General features: G+C 44.5%; 1 protein-coding gene across 1 annotated transcript in view; it reads left to right on the top strand.

The window, feature by feature from the left end:
* The window catches only part of LOC138959188 (ATP-dependent RNA helicase DDX1-like), a 589,642-nt gene that overhangs the window by 96,890 nt on the left and 466,415 nt on the right, over positions 1-26,337 (top strand). The window contains exon 17 of the mRNA XM_070330587.1: positions 2,775-2,849. Within this exon, the coding sequence (XP_070186688.1) occupies positions 2,775-2,849 (75 nt within the window). The remainder of the gene's footprint in view (positions 1-2,774; positions 2,850-26,337) is intronic.

Here is a 26,337-nt window from a genome sequence, read left to right as displayed (position 1 = left end):
CAACAGCCCCCACAAGTTTGGGTGCACACTTTTGGACCCCTTCCTTAAACCTTCACCGGATCACGCTTTGGACTACACAGTCCGGATGATGTGGGTCGTACACGACCCACACTTTCTAAAGAAGGATTCAACGTAAAACGTATGGGTCGTACACGACCCACGCCATCCGAATAGAGATAAACTGTTTACCGCCTCTTTGTAGAGTATGGGTCGTACACGACCCACGCCATCCGAATAGGGACTGGGTGGCCGAGTGGTAACGCACTTGCGCTCGGAAGCGAGAGGTTGCGAGTTCGACCCAGGGTCAGGGCGTTAGCAATTTTCTCCCCCCTTTCCTAACCTAGGTGGTGGGTTCAAGTGCTAGTCTTTCGGATGAGACGAAAAACCGAGGTCCCTTCGTGTACACTACATTGGGGTGTGCACGTTAAAGATCCCACGATTGACAAAAGGGTCTTTCCTGGCAAAATTGTATAGGCATAGATAAAAATGTCCACCAAAATACCCGTGTGACTTGGAATAATAGGCCGTGAAAAGTAGGATATGCGCCGAAATGGCTGCGATCTGCTGGCCGATGTGAATGCGTGATGTATTGTGTAAAAAAATTCCATCTCACACGGCATAAATAAATCCCTGCGCGATATAAATTGCATAAAAAATTTTTTAAAAAATAAAAATTCCCTGCGGAATACGCGCGATATAAGCCTCATATTGATTGATTGATAACTACCGTAAAATGCTTTCTTTTATTCCATATGGGTCGTCAACGACCCACAACATCCGGACTGTGTAGTTCAAATGACGTCATTGTTTATTTGTTTGTTTACAAAGATAATGCTTTAAAAATTGGTCGATAGGAAGGTTCTATGGTGTTGACAAAGAGATTTTTTAATTTTTTTTTTTATTATTCTACGCTTGAATTACGTTTCATGCGTTGCAAAAACGTAGAAATTGCCGTTCAAATTTGCCTTTATTTTGCAAAAATGTTCCACGGAATTGCAGCACACCGCCATGCTACTCGACATTCGCGCCACGTGATGGCTGCGATATCTCTATGTACAACATGCAAGAAAAAAGAGAACTGTAATTGAATCCCTCCAAAGCTCTGTGCAGTTGAAAACAGATATCAAAGAAATAGTTATATTCACTTCTGAACAGTGGGCGGATAGAGGTATAAATCATGCTGCTTCAAGAATAACATAAAATGAATTCATTGTGATGTTTTTCCTTCTCTTTCACAAAATTGGTGCAGTAGCCTAGTGGTTATAGTACATCAGCCCCAACATCTCGAGGTCCTGAGTTCGAATCTCCGCCGAGGCGTTTATTTTTTCCCCTCGATCTCTCTTGAAAATAAAATATGTACATTCCGGAGAGAGCAAACCGGATGTTATCACATCAAAATTCAAGTGTTGACTGAAGCTCTCAAGGTCATACACGCAGTATAGGTGCGGTTTTCGGCCGCGTTCGCTGTACAGAATTCTGTACATGATTCTCAGTCCTATCTTCTCAACTTCGTAGCCCCGGATAGTCATAAATAGACCATAGCTTTAATTCAGTTTTTTTCCCTTCTGTTTGGAGATGTTAGTCTCTTCTTGTTTAAATTGATCTGTCTGCGTGGGCTGAGATTACAGTATTGAATTTATTTCTCCGGATTCAGCTTAAATTGCACCGTGACACCTCCCCCCCCCCCCCTTCATCTCTCTTTGCCCATGGCACACATCTCCCCCTCCATTTTAGAACCTCTTCAGTGTAAAACGAGTTGGCAGGGCTAGCGCTAACCACAGGGGGCTTTTTCAGTGCTTGCAGAATTTAATTACAGGATATTCGTGTTGTAGGGAAATTAAAGAGAAAAGATCGTGCCTTGAACACGAAGAAAATGTGCAGTTCGTGGCATTTTGTTTTTACCCTGAAAGTTTAAACAAAAAACAAAAAAACAAAAAGGGGACATAGTTCTCGCGTGGGCATTATGCCACTGTGACTGTTTTTCCCCCATTTTTTCAAAGGCTTTGATTGAAGAAATAGCAAAGCAGATGTATTCTGAGTTGTAACAAAAGTTCACAGACGCACACACTGTCACTTACACGCAGATGCTCATACACATAATTATACAGGCATTGACTTAGACACAAACACATGCACGCACGCACGCGCACACACACACACGCACGCACGCACGCACGCTCGCGACCTTTGCGAGAAAAGAGGTACGAATGAGACCCATGTTTTGGGGCAGACTATGGATTTGGTTTGTCTGGTTGGTTGACTGATTGGGTGATTGGGAGAACGATTGTCGATTTCTTGATAGTTCATTGAATTTAATTTTGGACCCCTCCCCCACCCCTCCTCTTCCTCCAAGACTTTTCTACATTTTAAACCCTTGTACCCGTAGGCTGTGTATGATAATGAAGGTGTGGTGTGTGTAGAACATGGCGAAGGAAGGTGTTGCCTTGGGATCATGCTAGTAACGTTCCTCGTCATAGGGCATCAACAGGCGTGAAGGGCCGAGAAGCACGCCGAGGCACGCACAATGTAATGGTTGGGTGGAACGTTTCAATGGCACCATCACAAACATGCTGAGACATCTCTGCCAAGAACAACCAAGAGAATGGGACAGGTTTATAAAGTTTGGCCTTGTATCTGTGATCTGCCCCATTAATGACTTCACCCCCCCCCCCCCCCCCCTTAAATAACAAACTATTACATCTATTTCATTCAAAAATCACTTCACAATCATGACTGGCGTTTATTAATATCTGTGATCCTTTGTGTTCGTGCAGGAGCGCCTGATGTACTTCCCCACGTGGATCGACCTGAAGGGAGCAGACGCCGTCCCCGAGACCGTGCACCACTGTGTGAGCTTCCTGTCTGACCTCTCTCCGTCTTGCCCTTGTCTAACACACTGTCTGACCTCTCTCGTCTTGCCCTTGTCTAACACACTGTCTGACCTCTCTCGTCTTGTCTTTGTCTAACACACTGTCTGACCTCTCTCGTCTTGCCCTTGTCTAACACACTGTCTGACCTCTCTCGTCTTGTCTTTGTCTAACACACTGTCTGACCTCTCTCGTCTTGCCCTTGTCTAACACACTGTCTGACCTCTCTCGTCTTGTCCTTGTCTAACACACTGTCTGACCTCTCTCGTCTTGTCCTTGTCTAACTCACTGTCTGACCTCTCTCGTCTTGCCCTTGTCTAACACACTGTCTGACCTCTCTCGTCTTGTCCTTGTCTAACACACTGTCTGACCTCTCTCGTCTTGTCCTTGTCTAACACACTGTCTGACCTCTCTCGTCTTGTCTTTGTCTAACACACTGTCTGACCTCTCTCGTCTTGTCTTTGTCTAACACACTGTCTGACCTCTCTTGTCTTGCCCTTGTCTAACACACTGTCTGACCTCTCTCGTCTTGTCTTTGTCTAACACACTGTCTGACCTCTCTCGTCTTGTCCTTGTCTAACACACTGTCTGACCTCTCTCGTCTTGTCTTTGTCTAACACACTGTCTGACCTCTCTCGTCTTGTCTTTGTCTAACACACTGTCTGACCTCTCTCGTCTTGTCCTTGTCTAACACACTGTCTGACCTCTCTCGTCTTGTCCTTGTCTAACACACTGTCTGACCTCTCTCGTCTTGCCCTTGTCTAACACACTGTCTGACCTCTCTCGTCTTGTCCTTGTCTAACACACTGTCTGACCTCTCTCGTCTTGCCCTTGTCTAACACACTGTCTGACCTCTCTCGTCTTGTCTTTGTTTAACACACTGTCTGACCTCTCTCGTCTTGCCCTTGTCTAACACACTGTCTGACCTCTCTCGTCTTGTCTTTGTCTAACACACTGTCTGACCTCTCTTGTCTTGTCTTTGTCTAACACACTGTCTGACCTCTCTCGTCTTGTCTTTGTCTAACACACTGTCTGACCTCTCTCCGTCTTGCCCTTGTCTAACACACTGTCTGACCTCTCTCGTCTTGTCTTTGTCTAACACACTGTCTGACCTCTCTCGTCTTGTCTTTGTCTAACACACTGTCTGACCTCTCTCGTCTTGTCCTTGTCTAACACACTGTCTGACCTCTCTCGTCTTGCGCTTGTCTAACACACTGTCTGACCTCTCTCGTCTTGTCCTTGTCTAACACACTGTCTGACCTCTCTCGTCTTGTCCTTGTCTAACACACTGTCTGACCTCTCTCGTCTTGTTCTTGTCTAACACACTGTCTGACCTCTCTCGTCTTGTCCTTGTCTAACACACTGTCTGACCTCTCTCGTCTTGTCCTTGTCTAACACACTGTCTGACCTCTCTCGTCTTGTCCTTGTCTAACACACTGTCTGACCTCTCTCGTCTTGTCCTTGTCTAACACACTGTCTGACCTCTCTCGTCTTGTCCTTGTCTAACACACTGTCTGACCTCTCTCGTCTTGTCCTTGTCTAACACACTGTCTGACCTCTCTCGTCTTGTCCTTGTCTAACTCACTGTCTGACCTCTCTCGTCTTGTCCTTGTCTAACACACTGTCTGACCTCTCTCGTCTTGTCCTTGTCTAACACACTGTCTGACCTCTCTCGTCTTGTCCTTGTCTAACACACTGTCTGACCTCTCTTGTCTTGCCCTTGTCTAACACACTGTTTGACCTCTCTCGTCTTGCCCTTGTCTAACACACTGTCTGACCTCTCTCGTCTTGTCTTTGTCTAACACACTGTCTGACCTCTCTCGTCTTGTCCTTGTCTAACACACTGTCTGACCTCTCTCGTCTTGCCCTTGTCTAACACACTGTCTGACCTCTCTCGTCTTGTCCTTGTCTAACACACTGTCTGACCTCTCTCGTCTTGTCCTTGTCTAACACACTGTCTGACCTCTCTCGTCTTGTCCTTGTCTAACACACTGTCTGACCTCTCTCGTCTTGTCCTTGTCTAACACACTGTCTGACCTCTCTCGTCTTGTCCTTGTCTAACACACTGTCTGACCTCTCTTGTCTTGCCCTTGTCTAACACACTGTCTGACCTCTCTCGTCTTGTCCTTGTCTAACACACTGTCTGACCTCTCTCGTCTTGCCCTTGTCTAACACACTGTCTGACCTCTCTCGTCTTGTCCTTGTCTAACACACTGTCTGACCTCTCTCGTCTTGTCCTTGTCTAACACACTGTCTGACCTCTCTCGTCTTGTCCTTGTCTAACACACTGTCTGACCTCTCTCGTCTTGTCCTTGTCTAACTCACTGTCTGACCTCTCTCGTCTTGTCCTTGTCTAACACACTGTCTGACCTCTCTCGTCTTGTCCTTGTCTAACACACTGTCTGACCTCTCTCGTCTTGTCCTTGTCTAACACACTGTCTGACCTCTCTCGTCTTGTCTTTGTCTAACACACTGTCTGACCTCTCTCGTCTTGTCCTTGTCTAACACACTGTCTGACCTCTCTTGTCTTGCCCTTGTCTAACACACTGTCTGACCTCTCTCGTCTTGTCCTTGTCTAACACACTGTCTGACCTCTCTCCGTCTTGCCCTTGTCTAACACACTGTCTGACCTCTCTCGTCTTGCCCTTGTCTAACACACTGTCTGACCTCTCTCGTCTAGTCTTTGTCTAACACACTGTCTGACCTCTCTCGTCTTGTCCTTGTCTAACACACTGTCTGACCTCTCTCGTCTTGTCCTTGTCTAACACACTGTCTGACCTCTCTCGTCTTGTCTTTGTCTAACACACTGTCTGACCTCTCTTGTCTTGCCCTTGTCTAACACACTGTTTGACCTCTCTCGTCTTGCCCTTGTCTAACACACTGTCTGACCTCTCTCGTCTTGTCTTTGTCTAACACACTGTCTGACCTCTCTCGTCTTGTCCTTGTCTAACACACTGTCTGACCTCTCTCGTCTTGTCCTTGTCTAACACACTGTCTGACCTCTCTCGTCTTGTCCTTGTCTAACACACTGTCTGACCTCTCTCGTCTTGTCCTTGTCTAACACACTGTCTGACCTCTCTCGTCTTGCGCTTGTCTAACACACTGTCTGACCTCTCTCGTCTTGTCCTTGTCTAACACACTGTCTGACCTCTCTCGTCTTGTCCTTGTCTAACACACTGTCTGACCTCTCTCGTCTTGTCCTTGTCTAACACACTGTCTGACCTCTCTCGTCTTGTCCTTGTCTAACACACTGTCTGACCTCTCTCGTCTTGTCCTTGTCTAACACACTGTCTGACCTCTCTCGTCTTGTCCTTGTCTAACACACTGTCTGACCTCTCTCGTCTTGTCCTTGTCTAACACACTGTCTGACCTCTCTCGTCTTGTCCTTGTCTAACACACTGTCTGACCTCTCTCGTCTTGTCTTTGTCTAACACACTGTCTGACCTCTCTCGTCTTGTCCTTGTCTAACACACTGTCTGACCTCTCTCGTCTTGTCCTTGTCTAACACACTGTCTGACCTCTCTCGTCTTGTCCTTGTCTAACACACTGTCTGACCTCTCTCGTCTTGTCCTTGTCTAACACACTGTCTGACCGCTCTCGTCTTGTCCTTGTCTAACTCACTGTCTGACCTCTCTCGTCTTGTCCTTGTCTAACACACTGTCTGACCTCTCTCGTCTTGTCCTTGTCTAACACACTGTCTGACCTCTCTCGTCTTGTTCTTGTCTAACACACTGTCTGACCTCTCTCGTCTTGTTCTTGTCTAACACACTGTCTGACCTCTCTCGTCTTGTCCTTGTCTAACACACTGTCTGACCTCTCTCGTCTTGTCCTTGTCTAACACACTGTCTGACCTCTCTCGTCTTGTCCTTGTCTAACACACTGTCTGACCTCTCTCGTCTTGTCCTTGTCTAACACACTGTCTGACCTCTCTCGTCTTGTCCTTGTCTAACACACTGTCTGACCTCTCTCGTCTTGTCCTTGTCTAACTCACTGTCTGACCTCTCTCGTCTTGCCCTTGTCTAACACACTGTCTGACCTCTCTCGTCTTGTCCTTGTCTAACACACTGTCTGACCTCTCTCGTCTTGTCCTTGTCTAACACACTGTCTGACCTCTCTCGTCTTGTCCTTGTCTAACACACTGTCTGACCTCTCTCGTCTTGTCCTTGTCTAACACACTGTCTGACCTCTCTCGTCTTGTCTTTGTCTAACACACTGTCTGACCTCTCTTGTCTTGCCCTTGTCTAACACACTGACCTCTCTTGTCTTGCCCTTGTCTAACACACTGTCTGACCTCTCTCGTCTTGTCCTTGTCTAACACACTGTCTGACCTCTCTCGTCTTGCCCTTGTCTTACACACTGTCTGACCTTTCTCGTCTTGTCCTTGTCTAACACACTGTCTGACCTCTCTTGTCTTGCCCTTGTCTAACACACTGTCTGACCTCTCTTGTCTTGCTCTTGTCTAACACACTGTCTGACCTCTCTTGTCTTGCCCTTGTCTAACACACTGTCTGACCTCTCTCGTCTTGCCCTTGTCTAACACACCGTCTCTGTTGTCTGTCAGTCTGTGTTAGCGTTCTTGTCTGGCATCGCTCTAGTGTGGGACCTATGCCGTCTTTTCCTTGTCTATCAAACTGTCTGTATTGACACTCGGTCTCAGGAGGACAGGATAATTGGAGGCGAGTGTGCTAGCACACGCACGTGTCATGTCACACGTATTCGCATGGACTGCGTGTATGTACGCATGCAGAATGGAACTATTCTGGGAGAGAACTGAACTGAACAGAACTGAACTTTATTTTACAAGGATAACGATTTCAGGCTAGGCCTTTTCTTACAATCTGTCCTTGGGACAATAAACATACAAACAACAGTCCATAGCATGTGAGACAATGACAAAAGGTATCGTTTTCATGTCAGTATGTCCCAAATGACATTACCAGCTCATTTATCAATCTAATTAATCTGTTTTCGTTTTACTTTTTGCAATTACATGCGTTAACAATTGATTGTCAGCTGGAATGGAAGAGCACAAAAAGAGTAACTTGATATGTAGTTTCTCTAGAGGGAAAAAAATCTTCCACTTTCATGTCAGTGTGTCCCATGCAACATACATTTGCCAAACAGCTATGTGTGCGTAGATTATAAGTTAGTGGTACAGAAAATACTGATCAACTATTTAAGTCAGTTCCCACATCCATTTTCTACCTATTTCTTATTTGTTCATTGTTTTGGCATGGACACATTTCAGCAATCGTGTGTCATTCGGGACAGTGGACATGACACCTGACCTTTCGACACTGTGTCTTGTGCGTCTCTGTGTGCCCGAACCTGACGGACTGCACTCTTCTGAATGAAGCTCAGCGTGTTATAATCTGCTTCGGCGGGAAAAAAACATATAAATCTTCAAATTACGGACGCGCTTCTTTTTAAAGATCTTAGACTTCAATTGATATACCAATATTTGTTGTAATGTTTATTATGCACATAGTACCTTCTTTGACACGGTTTTGTAGACAAGAGAAAAACATTCAAATTTCAAGTACCTAACAGACAATTCTAAAAACGGACAGTTTTTTCTGCACTTTCGTATAAATCTTTAGCCTACTAAGCAAGATATTGCAAATGATTTGTATGAATGAAGACATCTCTGTAGGCGGGAAATTGAACTTTTACTTGGTGTTCATGAAGTAATAATGCGCTATCGTCTTCCTTCTGTGTCAATGTAAATTGATTTTGTGTGGAGCACAGTGACACGAGCATTGGGTGATAAACTGGCACGGGGTGATCCACCGGCACAGGGTGAACACCTCCAGTTGCTCACCAGTAGTAGACGCAGTAACAGTTGGAATGAATGATCATTCTGATAGGGCAGGGGGTTACTTTCTGCTGCAAATTTGCTGAAATTGTCATAAAAGTTTCGGCGATGTTTGAAAGTTTTAAGATTTATCTACGAAGAAGCAATTTAGGAGAAAGTTTATCGTGAATTTAATCTTGAGAAGTTTCAGGGACTTGGTGTGCAATTTCGACAAAACCTGCAATCATCGATACACTCAAAAATGCTCATTATCTATGCGAATTAATTCAGACAATTTACACAGGAGAACGGGTTTAGTTGGCGAACTCTTTTGAGTCCCAATTTTGTTTCTTGATTTATTTTTCTCCCGTGATTGCAATCATCCATAACGCTAGTCAGCACACGAAACCCGTACATTCAGGTGCTCAAATCGGCTATTTGGCAAATGCGTGCAACATTCACCGCTCTCAGAGGCGAAAAGGTAGCAAAACCAGACACTGCATGGAGAAGTCACAATCTACAGAGATTGCTCAAACACAGCGTTTGATTTGAATCATTAGACGTTCAAACGCTGATAGTTAAGCATTCCTCGTGTGTGGTGACATAATTAAATACCCCGAACCAAAGTGTGTAGCTTATGGGAAGATTGGAGACCTTTTTTCTTCTTTTTATTTGACCACGAGTTTGCCCATTCTGATCAGCATCGCTCCACGGCTATTGCCAGTTGTCTCTCTGACCGGACGCTACAGTCCTACGCGAATCTATCAAAACAAGAATACAGAGTTATCTCCCATATGTTTTTCGCGAGCACTGATCTAAATTTGAGATCAGTGTTCGCGAGACGAAAATGATTGCAGATTGGCCGACTTCGACAGTGATCTCCGTTCTGTTCTTCACAGTTATGATAAAGACATCGTTCTAAGGTCAAAACAAGTCGAAATTTTGGGACTGCTGCCGGAAGGAGACCGTAATATATGGTTTCATCACTGTCAACTGGTTACAGAAAAAATCGTCTGCTCCAGTGAGCGCCGAAACCAAACGGTTGATTATCACGTGACACTTTTGCCATATTTAGAGTTGTTTGCACAGTAAATACTGAAGACTGTCCTCGCTTTTACACGCAAACCTTTTTTTGTGCATAGACAAGAGACACCGTAATGCTCCTTAGCAGGGTCCCCTGGGGTGGTTTGGTTACACGCTTACACAGGCTTTTACATTTGGGCTTTTATTTTGTACAGGATGTCTTGATTGTATGTACAGTGGTACCTTCATGAGAGGTCGACCTCTTGACCAGCCACAAATGTCCCTCTATTGCAGGTGTCCTCTCGTGGTAGGTATACTTTAGTCAAGATTTTTGACGGAGAAAAAAATTGTGGGGTCCTTTATTGGGGTTGACCTCTAAAATGCATTGGGGGGGGGGGGGGGGAGGGGCTCACATTACAGGTGTGATTGTTACATCGTGACTTCAGCCAGGAGTCCAAACAGTACACTGATGGAGGAAGAGTTGAAGAGCTGCCAACTGATACGCATTCAGCGAAGCATGCTACGTTTTAAGAAAAATTGCTTTGCCAAGCTTAGAATTGCTCCGCTCAAACAAATAATCACATGCATGCAACCGTCTGCTCTTTCTTGTGAGTCATGGTACTCATTTCTGATTGTCACTCAATGTAGCGGTCAGAACGTTTGTCATAAAACATTTTCCATACTGAAAAGTGGCACTGCAGACACTCTCTATTGGCCACTGTTATGTTTCTTTTGTCTAAATTAACTTTTTTAAATGAATATATTCTTTCGCGAAATAGCCTTAATGTGGATGTTCGAATACATTTTAGACAATGCTATACTAAAACCCTAAAAGCTGAAATGTTTTTGTTGTTGTTTAATGTCTACACTTCAGCTTTCACAAGGGTTGGCAGTTCTGGAAGACTATTGGTACAGCTGGCTCGGTTAACTGCCTGTCACCGACTCAGCATCGGAAATGGTCTTACCTCGGCATCTTTGTTATTAAGCCACATCTTCAATAATCGTCTGCCAATATGAATGGCATCGATAGCTTAGAACGGCTTCGAGCTTAAACAAGTTTCCGTTTTTGGCGAAATATAAGTCGAGCGACTTAGAAATATGTGACCATTCTATAATCGTCTGCCAACATGAATGGCATCGATAGCTTAGAACTGCTTCAAGCTTAAGAAGTTTCCGTTTTTGGCGAAATATAAGTCGAGCGACTTACAAATATGTGAGCATGATCTGAGTTACTCGGTACCCACATGTCAGTGAGTGAAAGTCGGAGGGATTATCAGCTTGACAGTAGCAGCGATGCATTTCGTTTTCGTACTGAGAGGGGCGATCAGCGCAAAGCCGTGGTAGAAAAAAAATGAGATGCAAAATTGTTAGTGCAATATAAAGTGATAATGTCTAACAAGAACACTATCTCTCATCGCCCCAAGAGCGATACGGTTCAGATTGGGGGTTGTAATTGTATGACCACACACCAGAAATACCTTAAAATAAACGTTTGAGCGCTGAGTTACTCAAATTGAAAACGGCTGTGTTTTGAGTGGGAATCCAAGACTGAAATTCTCATTGTGACGCTCTTTGCGCAAGTCATAATTTTTGTCCTACCTTACGACCCTGAGTATTTCATGCGCTATTACTAGAGATACAGATTTGAAATTGAGCCGAGAGCTATAGAGTTCGTTTTGGGAGTTGAATAGATGACAACACTTACGAGGAAGGTCTTAGAATGAGTATTTGAGCGTTCTACTTTTCAAATCTGAATGCTGTGTTTGGTAGTCATTTTAGACCGTGATATTCTCCAACGAACAGTGGGTTTGTTTCTATTATGCGAAGCGTTTAAGCCCTGTACAGCACGGAATTTGCATGCGTAAGTTAGACTGTAGTTTGACTACCTCAATTCAATGTTCTTAATCTGCTTTGGTGAATGTGTATCTATGAGGACTAAATAAAATATGATGACTGACGGAAGTCCGGACTCTTGACACAGTTTTGAGCAAAATCATTGCAGGAGTTTTTAAATGACAGTACAGCGAATGTCCCGTGGACTTCGTAAGGTGCAAACCGTCAGAAAACTTTCCAAAATGGTGCCTTAGGTGTACTATCTTTAAATTTCCACCAACAGCAACTTTTTTTTTCGCCGAGGTGTGAGTTCCAGCGACTGAAATAAAGTTGGCCAAAAAATTATTGCAACAAATTTCAAACCCAAATTAAAGCATTAATTCCTGTGTCATTTAATTAAAACTGTATATGCCAAAGAAGGCCGTTCACTTAACCTTCAGGATCACCTTTTGGATTAAATATTTCTTTTACAGGGATCACGTGACCGCCGCTCAAGTAAGTGTACCCTCAAAATCGACCAGACAAAAACGGAAGAGCCGAATGAAAAATCGACAAAAAATCACAATAGGCAAAACTTTGCAACTTTCACATACGAGAAGAAAGTCAAACCAATTATCTACCCTGAACAGATTGTTTTGTTTTGCTACCTTGCGTATTTCGCGTGCTATGCTATTCCTACTGATGCAGGTGTCGATCGCAAGAGCGGTCAAAAACGGAACGTTTTACGTCAATTTTTAGTGGTATCATGTCAAATTGCGCTACATTTTAGCAATGACGTAGTGGATTGTTTTGAAACTTTCAGAATATTTTATTAACATACTAGAGATACTTGGTGCGAAAGTTTGGATCGTTACGGTTATTTATCCAGATGTGACACCATGTTTCGGAAAATGTTGGTAAACTTGTCATATGATTGTTCACTTGTGTCCAACAAATTCATGACTTTGCATATCTACAGATACATGATTGATACAGATTCTATCTAAGTTTCATTTGCGTGTAGCTGCTGGCGTTAATTTGCTAGTCGTGCAAACACATGAGGAAAAAATGGAACGCTCACGCTGTTTCGCGCTTACAGCTGTTATCGCTGCGTGCCTCTTAAAACATGCTACGGTCACGCTTGGCTGGGTATCGCTGTGGCACCAGAATCATCGCTTAAATATGTAGCGTGTTTACTGGTCCAGCAAATTTGCATCAGTGCTTACGCGCACATAAAACTTTAGCAGTGTGTGTATCACTCATTTTTCTAAAGACATGCAAAGTCATACATTTTTTGGACCCAAGGGAACAATCCTACGACGAGATTAAAACCTTCTTTCGAAAAAATGCATAACATTTTAACAAACACCTGTAACAATCCATCATTTCGCTCGAAGTATCTCTAGTATGTTGGTAAACTATTCTGAAAGTTTCAAAGCAATCCACCAAGTCATTGCTAAAGTGCAGACCTTTTTGTCATGATACCCCTAAAAAATGACGCAAAAAGTCCCGTTTTTGACCGCTCTTGCGATCGACACCTGCATCAGTAGGAATAGCATAGCACGCGAAATACACAAGGTAGCAAAACAAAACAATCTGTTCAGGGTAGATAATTGGTTTGACTTTCTTCTCGTATGTGAAAGTTGCAAAGGTTTGCCTATTGTGATTTTTTGTCGGATTTTTCATTCGGCTCTTCCGTTTTTGTTTGGTCGATTTTGAGGGTACCCTTACTTGAGCGGCGGTCACGTGATCCCTGTAAAAGAAATATTTAATCCAAATGGTGATCCTGAAGGTTAAGTGAACGGCCTTCTCTGGCATATAAAGTGTTAATAAAATGACACGGGGATTAATGCTTTAATTTGGGTTTGAAATTTGTTGCAATAATTTGTTGGCCAAGTTTATGTGAGCATAGCACAGTTACCCTCGCGTCTTCCCGAAGGCTGTAGAGATAATCATGCCTGCAGCTTTGCAGTAACAGCACTGGGTGTGTGGCGCAACGAGCAATCACCGTACAGGGTTGTTGTTGTTGCTGTGTTGTTGTTGTTGTTGTTGTTGTTGTTGCTGTGTTGTTGTTGTTGCTGTGTTGTTGTTGTTGCTGTGTTGTTGTTGTTGTTGTTGTGTTGTTTTTGTTGTTGTTGTAATGTTGAAAAGAAACAAAATGGGATGCAAAATTGTAAAGTGTGATGGCACAGTTACCCGGTGACCCAGTGTCCTTGTCTGACGGCAGTAACACCCGTGTCCTTGTCTGACGGCAGTAACACCAGTATCCTTGTCTGACGGCAGTAACACCAGTGTCCTTGTCTGACGGCAGTAACACCAGTGTCCTTGTCTGACGGCAGTAACACCAGTGTCCTTGTCTGACGGCAGTAACATCAGTGTCCTTGTCTGACGGCAGTATCCTTGTCTGACGGCAGTAACACCAGTGTCCTTGTCTGACGGCAGTAACACCAGTGTCCTTGTCTGACGGCAGTACGGATCACCAGCTTGGCAGTAACACCCGTGTCTTTGTCTGACGGCAGTACGGATCATCAGCTTGGCAGTAACACCAGTGTCCTTGTCTGACGGCAGTACGGATCATCAGCTTGGCAGCAACACCAGTGTCCTTGTCTGACGGCAGTACGGATCATCAGCTTGGCAGCAACACCAGTGTCCTTGTCTGACGGCAGTACGGATCACCAGCTTGGCAGTAACACCAGTGTCCTTGTCTGACGGCAGTACGTATCACCAGTTTGGCAGTAACACCAGTGTCCTTGTCTGACGGCAGTACGGATCACCAGCTTGGCAGTAACACCAGTGTCTTTGTCTGACGGCAGTACGGATCACCAGGTTGGCAGCAACACCAGTGTCTTTGTCCGACGGCAGTACGGATCATCAGCTTGGCAGCAACACCAGAGGATGTACGGCACAGACTAGACTAGACGGGCGATCAGCGCCAAGGGTGTTTGGTGTGACGGCAGTAACACCAGTGTCTTTGTCTGACGGCAGTACGGATCACCAGCTTGGCAGCAACACCAGTGTCCTTGTCTGACGGCAGTACGGATCATCAGCTTGGCAGTAACACCAGTGTCCTTGTCTGACGGCAGTACGGATCACCAGCTTGGCAGTAACACCAGTGTCTTTGTCTGACGGCAGTACGGATCATCAGCTTGGCAGTAACACCAGTGTCTTTGTCTGACAGCAGTACGGATCATCAGCTTGGCAGTAACACCAGTGTCCTTGTCTGACGGCAGTACGGATCATCAGCTTGGCAGTAACACCCGTGTCCTTGTCTGACGGCAGTACGGATCATCAGCTTGGCAGTAACACTCGTGTCTTTGTCTGACGGCAGTACGGATCATCAGCTTGGCAGTAACACCAGTGTCCTTGTCTGACGGCAGGACGGATCATCAGCTTGGCAGTAACACCCGTGTCTTTGTCTGACGGCAGTACGGATCATCAGCTTGGCAGCAACACCAGTGTCTTTGTCTGACGGCAGTAACAACCGTGTCTTTGTCTGACGGCAGTACGGATCATCAGCTTGGCAGTAACACCAGTGTCTTTGTCTGACGGCAGAAACACCCGTGTCTTTTTCTGACTGCAGTACGGATCATCAGCTTGGCAGTAACACCAGTGTCTTTGTCTGACGGCAGTACGGATCATCAGCTTGGCAGTAACACCAGTGTCTTTGTCTGACGGCAGTACGGATCATCAGCTTGGCAGTAACACCCGTGTCCTTGTCTGACGGCAGTACGGATCATCAGCTTGGCAGCAACACCCGTGTCTTTGTGTGACGGCAGTACGTATCATGAGCTTGGCAGCAACACCCGTGTCTTTGTCTGACAGCAGTACGGATCATCAGCTTGGCAGTAACACCAGTGTCTTTGTCTGACGGCAGTACGGATCATCAGCTTGGCAGTAACACCAGTGTTTTTGTCTGACGGCAGTACGGATCATCAGCTTGGCAGTAACACCAGTGTTTTTGTCTGACGGCAGTACGGATCATCAGCTTGGCAGTAACACCAGTGTCTTTGTCTGACGGCAGTACGGATCATCAGCTTGGCAGTAACACCAGTGTTTTTGTCTGACGGCAGTACGGATCATCAGCTTGGCAGCAACACCAGTGTTTTTGTCTGACGGCAGTACGGATCATCAGCTTGGCAGTAACACCAGTGTCTTTGTCTGACGGCAGTACGGATCATCAGCTTGGCAGTAACACCAGTGTTTTTGTCTGACGGCAGTACGGATCATCAGCTTGGCAGTAACACCAGTGTTTTTGTCTGACGGCAGTACGGATCATCAGCTTGGCAGTAACACCAGTGTCTTTGTCTGACGGCAGTACGGATCATCAGCTTGGCAGTAACACCAGTGTCTTTGTCTGACGGCAGTACGGATCATCAGCTTGGCAGTAACACCAGTGTCTTTGTCTGACGGCAGTACGGATCATCAGCTTGGCAGTAACACCAGTGTCTTTGTCTGACGGCAGTACGGATCATCAGCTTGGCAGCAACACCAGTGTCTTTGTCCGACGGCAGTACGGATCATCAGCTTGGCAGTAACACCAGTGTCTTTGTCTGACGGCAGTACGGATCATCAGCTTGGCAGTAACACCAGTGTCTTTGTCTGACGGCAGTACGGATCATCAGCTTGGCAGCAACACCAGTGTCTTTGTCTGACGGCAGTACGGATCATCAGCTTGGCAGTAACACCAGTGTCTTTGTCTGACGGTAGTACGGATCATCAGCTTGGCAGTAACACCAGTGTCTTTGTCTGACGGCAGTACGGATCATCAGCTTGGCAGCAACACCAGAGGATGTACGGCACAGACTAGACTTGCCCCCCGCGGGTTAGGGGGAAGAATTTACCCGATGCTCCCCAGCATGTCGTAAGAGGCGACTAACGGATTCTGTTTCTCCTTTTACCCTTGTTAAGTGTTTCTTGTGTAGAATATAGTCAATGTTTGTAAAGATTTTAGTCAAGCAGTATGTAAGAAATGTTAAGTCCTTTGTACTGGAAACTTGCATTCTCCCAGTAAGGTAATATATTGTACTACGTTGCAAGCCCCTGGAGCAATTTTTTGATTAGTGTTTTTGTGAACAAGAAACAATTAACAAGTGGCTCTATCCCATCTTCCCCCCCTTTCCCCGTCGCGATATAACCTTCGTGGTTGAAAACGACGTTAAACACCAAATAAAGAAAGAAAGAACAGACTATAGACTAGACGGGCGATCAGCGCCAAGGGTGTTTGGTGTGACGCTAAGGGGGAATGACGACATACGACGGGCACACCCACAACAGGCAGATGGCCGTCACTGGATGTCGCGCGCCACGGTGCTTCTGCTCTCTTCTCCGTCGCTAATCTCATTTAGCCCCCTGAGTCTCTTTCGGGAAGCGTCCCCCCCCCTACCTTCCACAGGCTAAACCACATCGTTGGCACACTTTACACACTCTTAAAAAAACAATGCCAGTCTTCCCTTAAGTCTTTCTTGAAAGCGCCTCCTCCAATCCCCCCCCCCAATCCCCCCCCCCCCCCCCGCATTCCCTCGACTCCCCACACCCTCTTCATCTCTCCATCTCCCTTCAACCTTTCTGTCCACGTCCTTTTCACACCTTTCTTTTTTTTCTCTCCTTCATTTCACTGTAAATTCCAGGCTTCTCTTAATCGCCTTCGCTTTTCCTCCATCTCCCCTTAACTCCCCCCCCCCCCCCCCTGCCCTTAATCTGTGCGTGCTCTTCCTTCAGTCGCTTCTGGGACGTAATGTTGCCGTTTTGTTCTGTCCTTCCTGCGGCTCAAGTAGAGCCGGTGCATTGGAATCGGCCATAACAACGGCTCAAGTAGACCCGGTGCATTGGAATCGGCCATAACAACGGCTCAAGTAGAGCCGGTGCATTGGAATCGGCCATAACAACGGCTCGCCAGTGTCGGGGCTGCGACATTAAAACACAGACCCCCCGCGGGTTAGGGGGAAGAATTTACCCGATGCTCCCCAGCATGTCGTAAGAGGCGACTAACGGATTCTGTTTCTACTTTTACCCTTGTTAAGTGTTTCTTGTATAGAATATAGTCAATGTTTGTAAAGATTTTAGTCAAGCAGTATGTAAGAAATGTTAAGTCCTTTGTACTGGAAACTTGCATTCTCCCAGTTAGGTCATATATTGTACTACGTTGCAAGCCCCTGGAGCAATTTTTTGATTAGTGCTTTTGTGAACAAGAAACAAATAACAAGTGGCTCTATCCCCCCCCCCCCCTTTCCCCGTCGCGATATAACCTTGAACGGTTGAAAACGACGTTAAACACCAAATAAAGGAAAGGAATTAAAACACAGCAGATTAAATTCAGCATGCGCTGCAGCTGTTGTCACCGGGACTGCACTCATCGCCTGTTGTTTTGTCTCGTGCTCTGATTGCCTGCACACGTCAACACCGCTTGAAGAAGGTGAAGGGCTTCACTCAGCGCTGGAAAGGGGCGAGATCCCCTGGGGTCCGGGAAACCAGAGCAATCAAAGCACGACCCCAACCACCCCACAAGGAAAACAACCATTCTTCCCAGTACAGTTGGGTCACCATGCTTCAGGTTTTTGTAAGCATGTACTGTGCCACCTCTCATGAGAGGACACCTCCCAATAAAGGGCACATTTGTGGTCCCATTGTTTATGTATTGACCAAACTATACCTGTCATGACAGGCCACCTGCAATGTAGGGACACACGGATGGTCCCAAGGATGGCCTTTCATCACTGGCTCCTCTGGACTAACAAGGAAATGTTTTGATTACATATGGCTTACCTGTCAGATGCCCCCCCCCTCCGCCCATTATAGACAGACGCACACTCTCGCATGCTTACATGACGCCGAGTGTTGGAGATAAAGAAGGTAGACCAAATATATTAGTTCCTCTGATCGCGCTAGCCGTTGTACAAAGCGGTCAGAAGAGACCAGCGTATGGCGCAGCACAAACACCTGTCTGTCAGTGGTGGCAAGACCAACTGACCACATCACGCTAGCCGTGGTCTGTACATTGGGTCTACCCTTCAACTTTGGCACAAATTCAAGGAAATGGACCGAATTCGGTCTCTTTGCATTCGTACACATTCATCGGCGGGCAGACCGACGGACGGACGGACAAATGTCAAGGTCACAGCGGGGTCGCGTTCGGGTCAAAAGATTGGAAATTTTCAATGTGTTGAACATTGAATCGGGGTTTAATTGAAATCGAATATGGGCAGTCTTGACATGCACAAAGAAATGTCATAAAGGTTGTAGAAGGAGAATTTCTAGAAACGTCACTAATTAGCCTGCAGCTGTCTGAAGGTACAGAATAGGGAGAAGGGCCGAAGGTTTTGAACTCTGTCCATCTCCGTTTAAACAGCTCACCATGCAGTACTGTAGGGAGGTGTTTTTTGTGTGCTTTTTTATGTAACAGTGGATCACTGCGGTTATGAAATTAAAGGCCCCTCCTGTTTTTGGAACCGCAGGAGCTTTCTAGTTTGCTGTTAGGTAGATTTTTGGTTCCTCTTTCCTGTCATGCTCTCTTTTTCTTCATGAATTCTTTTCTTTTTTCTGCCTTCTTGCTCATTCACCTGTATTTTTTCCAAAAATCTCTTCTCTTGCCGCTTGTCTCGCGATTCATGTATAGTTTAATCTGTTAGTGTTCTGATGTAAGTCCAGCAGTAGATATGTTAAGCCTATTTTAACATACTGGAAACTGGTAATCTTCCAGTAGGTATTAAATAGAGCTTAAACAATGACCACGAGTTGATTACTGGAAAATAAACCACGAGTGGTTTATTTTCCAGTAATCAACGAGTCGTCATTGTTTAAGCTATTTATACAACGACCAACACGGGTCGAACATGCAGTCATGCAGACGACATTTTGTAGGCAATTTCATTTCAGCCTAATCACTCAGAGTGTCAAATGCGCGTCATTCAAATAGTCCCTATTCTTTTACTTTATTCTTAGTTTCCGACTCGTCTGCATTATACTTGTCTCGTCTAAATATCGGACCCCATTGCTACGATTAAAACACAATAGCGTTTATATAGCTATTCTGACATTACATTCTGTGTTAAAATCATGTTTTTGTCGGCAGCACTGAGAATGGTCCATGTCGTTGATTGCAGACGACGGTTCCCTTTCCGCATGAAGCCACGGAAATAACCGAACATTGAAAAACCCACGGACATGTATTACGGAGAAAACTCGGGATAACCGGATGTTTAGCATTACGTCAATATGCTAGGAATCCTATGACGTCATGACGTATCATACTTGCCTACGTAGATTGTATACATGTTCGAAAGTCTGACTGTTGTCGGAATTCGCGTGGTGAAGACTGCGGTCAATCTGTAGATGATAAGAGAACAAGGATTGTCTCAGAAGAAACGACTAAATGTTTCAGACCGGTAACTTCATTGTGACATTGCACTATATAATGGACGTTCTATGTGACAGGAGAGTTTGCTGATTTTGTGTTAAACATTGGAGAGATCGTCTGCTAGAATCAGAGATAGGTCGCTTCAGATTGCAGCTTCTGGAAATTTGCAAGGTTTGTTGCCTGTTAAAAAACTGGATTTTACACGTAATGTATGTCATGTACAGTAAGCAACAACAAAAACACACACAAAGCAAATGGCATTGTCTGTCGACTAGGCATACACGTCAGCCATTGTTGTTACAGTTTTGAGTCAACACTGTACGTATTCTTCCGCAACAGGGTCCAATCGTCTGGGTTTCAAATGTTCTAAAAATAAATTCTAGTGTTGATTATTTTTTAGCCCTCTTTATTCTTACTTCGAATAATCCACGTGTGATTTTTGGGTTTAATCAAAGTAGTTCGTTCTAATTTCTCACTTGTCTAAAAATAATCAACTAGATTTAATCCACCCCTCGGTTGCATTGCAGGAGTTGTATAATTTGTTTTACTAAAGCCTGCTGGGACACAAGTAATGGGTTAGTGCATTTGTAAACAGGAATCGCTTGACAAGTGGCCCCCTTCATCCCCCCCTTCCTCGTCCTGATATGGCTCTGCGTAGTCGGCTGGACGTTAAGCAACAAATAAACAAACAAACAAACAAACAAACAAAATTGTTATCTGATTCCTATTACGTATGGTTCAGGTAGGTCCTATGAGTATTTGTTCTTTTCGGTTAAAGGCAAAAACAGAGGGCTGTTTTGATTCTCAGTTACTTGAGCGGATGTAGGTACCAGAATTAGGCCAGACACGCAACACGTGTAAGTACGAGGGAACTTTCGTCACAACACTCATCCGATTGAGGCCATTGACATTTTCTTTCCTCCCTTTTGCTGACCGAATTCAGTGCATGTTGAAGCGATACCAACACGCACAGAACCAACGTCGGCGTTTTATAAGGAACGTGGTTCTGGTATAAACCATGGAGAGTGTGGAAGCGATGCGCAAAGAACCAGTATCGGTGACGTTTTATACACACGTTCCTTCTCCTGTAAGCAAACCATCGTCCAAACTACGATAAATAATAATAATAATAATAATAATAATAATAATAATAATAATAATAATAAATGAGCATTTATATAGCGCAACATCATAACTTTAAAATTATGCTCTTTGCGCTTGACACATTTAAAATTAAAACACAGTTATACAAGCATTTACATCTACATTCATAGTCAGCAACGCTTAACTAAAAGCATACACCATCAAACATACATTACAAAAGATTCTTCCACTAACTAAGTAATAAAAACATGAATAAAATGGGTAGTGAAAACAAGGAAATACCAGCTGAATACCCTTAATCAAACAGAACATGTTATCAACAATACTGAAAAACAGCCCTAGATGTTTATAATACATTATCACAATGGGAAAATGGTTTACGAGATATCTTACACGGGAACTATAGTATCCATTAGCCTTACAAATAATCAAAATACAGTTGAATTTTGTTCAGATACTATAAAAAAAAAATGACATCGAGAAAAGAATTTATTTGTTTTACTTCACAAATGTGTGTATCATTTGACGTACATGTGCGCGATGATTGTTTTTCCAAAAAAGGAAACTCGACTATGGATGAGTATCGTTTTAGACTCGGGTTACATTTGTCTTCTAGCCCTCTCTTCTTCTGAGGCAGAAACAAGAGAAAAAGAAGCTAACACAAGCATAATATGGTAAATTGAGATATGTAGTACGTTTTAGACGGGAGGAAATTAAACGAAACTTGTTTTTTGTGAGAAGTTATTTTAGAGTTACAAAACTTATTGCGAAAGTGTTTGTACCCCATTTAAAACATTCACCCCTGTGTTCTTTCATTAACAGAGAATTGCGTATCAGGTGTATACGTATTGATGCTTTTTGTTTTTGTTTAAATTATGAAATGTGAGCGAAAGCGAAAAGCAAGGAGAGTAAACCTGGTATCACACAGCAAGCCATGTAGTATTCTGTGTATCCTACATTGTGTACTCTGTCACGTTTTAAAGTCAAATGAACGACATAAAACGGTCAATTACTGCTAACTGACCAACCACACCACGATCCACTCTCGCAGTCACACAAAAAAGTTCGAAACAACAAAAGTATAAGTTCTAGACGTCTGTTTACTCTCCACCTCCCTCTTCTCGTGAAGCCAAAAGTGTTTTTACGACCAAGTCGTAAAGCAATAATAACTGACAAAAGCCAGTTAGAGTTTATGAAATAATAAGAACACACTGAACCGTGTAAAGTTAGAAAACACTTAGCTGCTCTGTAAAAAGTCTTAGTCTGTACAGGCGTTAACACTCCACGTTGTCACAACTCAAAGTTCTTCATAAAGGGTTAGAAAGATGACAAGGTGGGGGGCATTTACGCATGGGTGCACTCAACTCTCGGTGTAGCCAGGGTCCATTCGATGAAACGCAGTGGAGCATACGGGTGAAAGTTGGAGCAACACCAGTAACAGCCGTAGAACAGCAACCGTAGAACAAAGGACAGCAACAGTGTAGCCCGTCTTCAACAGCAAACAGGTAGCAGCCAGGTAGCAAACGTCCAGCAAACGTACAGCAACACCTCCAGCAACAACCAGCAACAAGCTGAAACAAGAGCAATTGGTGCAGTGACCATGGCAACAATCTTTTACCACCTTTCAACATATCTAACTTCCCCCTTCAGCGAGCACGTGGTACCTGCAAGGATAGACTTTTAATAACAAGTCGCGTAAGGCGAAAATACAATATTTAGTCAAGTAGCTGTCGAACTCACAGAATGAAACTGAACGCAATGCCATTTTTCAGCAAGACCGTATACTCGTAGCATCGTCAGTCCACCGCTCATGGCAAAGGCAGTGAAATTGACAAGAAGAGCGGGGTAGTAGTTGCGCTAAGAAGGATAGCACGCTTTTCTGTACCTCTCTTTGTTTTAACTTTCTGAGCGTGTTTTTAATCCAAACATATCATATCTATATGTTTTTGGAATCAGGAACCGACAAGGAATAAGATGAAAGTGTTTTTAAATTGATTTGGACAATTTAATTTTGATAATAATTTTTATATATTTAATTTTCAGAGCTTGTTTTTAATCCGAATATAACATATTTATATGTTTTTGGAATCAGCAAATGATGGAGAATAAGATAAACGTAAATTTGGATCGTTTTATAAATTTTTATTTTTTTTTACAATTTTCAGATTTTTAATGACCAAAGTCATTAATTAATTTTTAAGCCACCAAGCTGAAATGCAATACCGAAGTCCGGGCTTCGTCGAAGATTACTTGACCAAAATTTCAACCAATTTGGTTAAAAAATGAGGGCGTGACAGTGCCGCCTCAACTTTCACGAAAAGCCGGATATGACGTCATCAAAGACATTTATCAAAAAAATGAAAAAAAACGTTCGGGGATTTCATACCCAGGAACTCTCATGTCAAATTTCATAAAGATCGGTCCAGTAGTTAAGTCTGAATCGCTCTACACACACACACACACACACACGCACATACACCACGACCCTCGTTTCGATTCCCCCTCGATGTTAAAATATTTAGTCAAAACTTGACTAAATATAACAACTCAAGACATTTTCTCCGCCTCTCCATGTCTGCAAAAACCATATACAGATTACAATTTAGCGTTATGATGAGCAAGTTATACGCTATCATGGAGAAACAAAACAGAGTTTACATTTCACAGACATTGACCGGTCACCAGCGTAAAATAACGGCTAATTACCTCAACAGCTCGTAAAACGTAGCTCTCCCAAGCAAACCGCTTGAATATTTGGCTCCCGCTCGTCAGCGAAAGTATGTAGCCAAATCCCTCACGTCCTAAGCCTTCTGCGTTCTGCACTGACGCCAGAAGCCCGTTGGTCGACCTAAACCAGTCTTGCAACGCATTGGAATCCTCCAAATCTTAGTCACGGAAACTCGGACCTTGTCGTCTGTAAAGCTTGTAGCGAAAAGAAAGCCGGGGAAAAGAAAAACCATGTGATCTCCCTGACCAATCAGCAATCGCTTCCCCAAACCAAGCGATCTTTCTGACCAATCACTGGTCGCCTACCAAACACACCTATAGCATGCATGGAACTCGTGTTATAAACGGTGAGCGAAATCACCCGATACCCGCACGGTTTCCACGTGAATTACGTGAAGGTCTGCCACAACTTTTTCCCCCAATGCTGTGGCCAGCACAGGCGCATTACGTTGCAATTTGAGAAAGGCGCCCAACAAAGTTACTTTCTCAAACGTGTCACTGAAACTGTGACACCGCCGCTTCTAACTTCCCGTAGTCAAAGTGTTGAAATTGAAGACGCGACCTTGGCGCTGTGGCGGGGTGGTAAGACGTCGGCCTCTAAATCGGAAGGTCGAGGGTTCGAATCCCGGCCGCGGCCGCCTGGTGGGTTAAGTGTGGAGATTTTTCCGATCTCCTAGGTCAACTTATGTGCAGACCTGCTAGTGGCTTATCCCCCTTAGTGTGTACACGCAAGCACAAGACCAAGTGCGCACGGAAAAGATCGTGTAATCCATGTCAGAGTTCGGTGGGTTATCTCACTCTCAACTCAATGCCCGTCACTCCTGTCAGGGTATGGGCCGCCAACAACAGCTCTCCAGAGTCCTCTGTCCTGGGCCATCTTTTCTATCTGACTCCTGAGGTGCGTTGCATAGAGCGTTTCGATCTGTTCGCGAAGAGATTAACAGTTTTCATGTTGTAGGAAACGCTATGTTCGCGGCGAACTGTTCGCGGCGAACTCAATTCTACCCTCTCTACCTATTTTCAAGTAAATGGACCCATCTCTTCGCTGACAGCCGAGTCAATGCATGTATATTGGGGGCGATCATCCGAACAGTCGCTTTGTACTTGGAACAGCCCTCCCTACCCGCACTGACAAAAGTAGACGAGTCCAATCGCTTACAGCTCAGTCCATGAGTACATTTTAGGGGTGACGGTATGCAGTGGCCCTCAGGATATCTGTGTGTGTGTGTGTTTGAGTTTCGTACCCCACGTGGAGAAGCAGGGCCTTTCCTTTTCTTTTTTTTTGGTGGTCAGATTTGACAGTTAGATTTCTTGTCGAGTCCGTGGAAAAGCGTTGTGGTCTTCATTTCATTCAATAAAGGTGAATGTTTAGGAGTAAAAAGCCCGTGTGCGCGGGCTCTCTCTCTCTCTCTCTCTCTCTCTCTCTCTCTCTCTCTCTCTCTCTCTCTCTCTCCGTGTCTCTGTCTTTCTCTTTCTCTCTCTGTTCGTCTGTCTGTCTCTCCCTCCCTTTCTTTTTCTTTCACGATCTCTCTACCTGTCTCTCTCTCTCTGTCTCTCTCTCTCTCTTTCTCTCTCTCTTTCTCTCTCTGTTCGTCTGTCTCTTCCTCCCTTTCTTTCTCTTTCTCGATCTCTCTATCTGTCTCTCTCTCGCCCCCCTCGCCCTTCCGCACACACGCGCGCGTATACACACACACACACACGCACACACATACACACACACAAACACACACACACACATACATACACACACACACACAAACACACACACATATATGTTTACATACACACATACACACGCGCGCACTCACTCACTCACACACATTAACATAAACCAACAGTGATACACACATAAACACAAACAAGCACGCACACACACACACACACACACACACACACAGCCATTGCCATACGCACACGCAAATACACCCAGACACTTCATTGCACGCAGATATGAAGGTGGGGGAGGGCAGAGAGAGAGAAAGAGAGAGAGAGAGAGAGAGAGAGAGAGAGAGAGAGAGAGAGAGAGAGAGAGAGAGAGAGAGAGAGAGTTCTTTTCCTCTTTATGCCTCATCACAATAACACGCAAGTGTCACTATCTGCACACATTCTTCTCGCTCTGACTTTTTGTGGACGTCAGCCTTTTAAAACTTGACTCGATCTGTCCGATCTCGTGAAAAAAGCAGACAACGCGATCTTGCAGCAAATACAAAATGACACATGCAGTAGCGTATTTTACTACCAAAACACACACAAACAAAATAATACACCCACACAATTCATTACACGGAAATAGGAAGGTAGTGGGGAGGGGAAAGAGAGAGAGAAAGAGAGAGAGAGGGAGAGAGAGAGAGCCGAGCGAGACAAGAGACAGAGTCAGAGAGAGACAGAGCAGAGAGAGACAAATCAAATCAAATCAAATCAAATCAAATTTTATTTTACGAGGGTTGTGGCATAAGCAATATAAACGAGCTTCTTTTCAACCAGCCCTCGCCCAGAGAGGGACTATTCTAATCTTGAATACATATATATATATACATACGTAAAACAATTACAAAAGATAAGCAAGGCAGAGAAACTATTCACATGACTATATACACGTTGTAGGCTATACATACATTCTTGCGTTATGAAACACTGATGCTTTATGGACAGATATG

Source organism: Littorina saxatilis, linkage group LG1 (assembly GCF_037325665.1).
Source record: "Littorina saxatilis isolate snail1 linkage group LG1, US_GU_Lsax_2.0, whole genome shotgun sequence".
Classification (NCBI taxonomy): domain Eukaryota; kingdom Metazoa; phylum Mollusca; class Gastropoda; order Littorinimorpha; family Littorinidae; genus Littorina; species Littorina saxatilis.
This window is presented reverse-complemented; position numbering and strand designations above follow the sequence as displayed.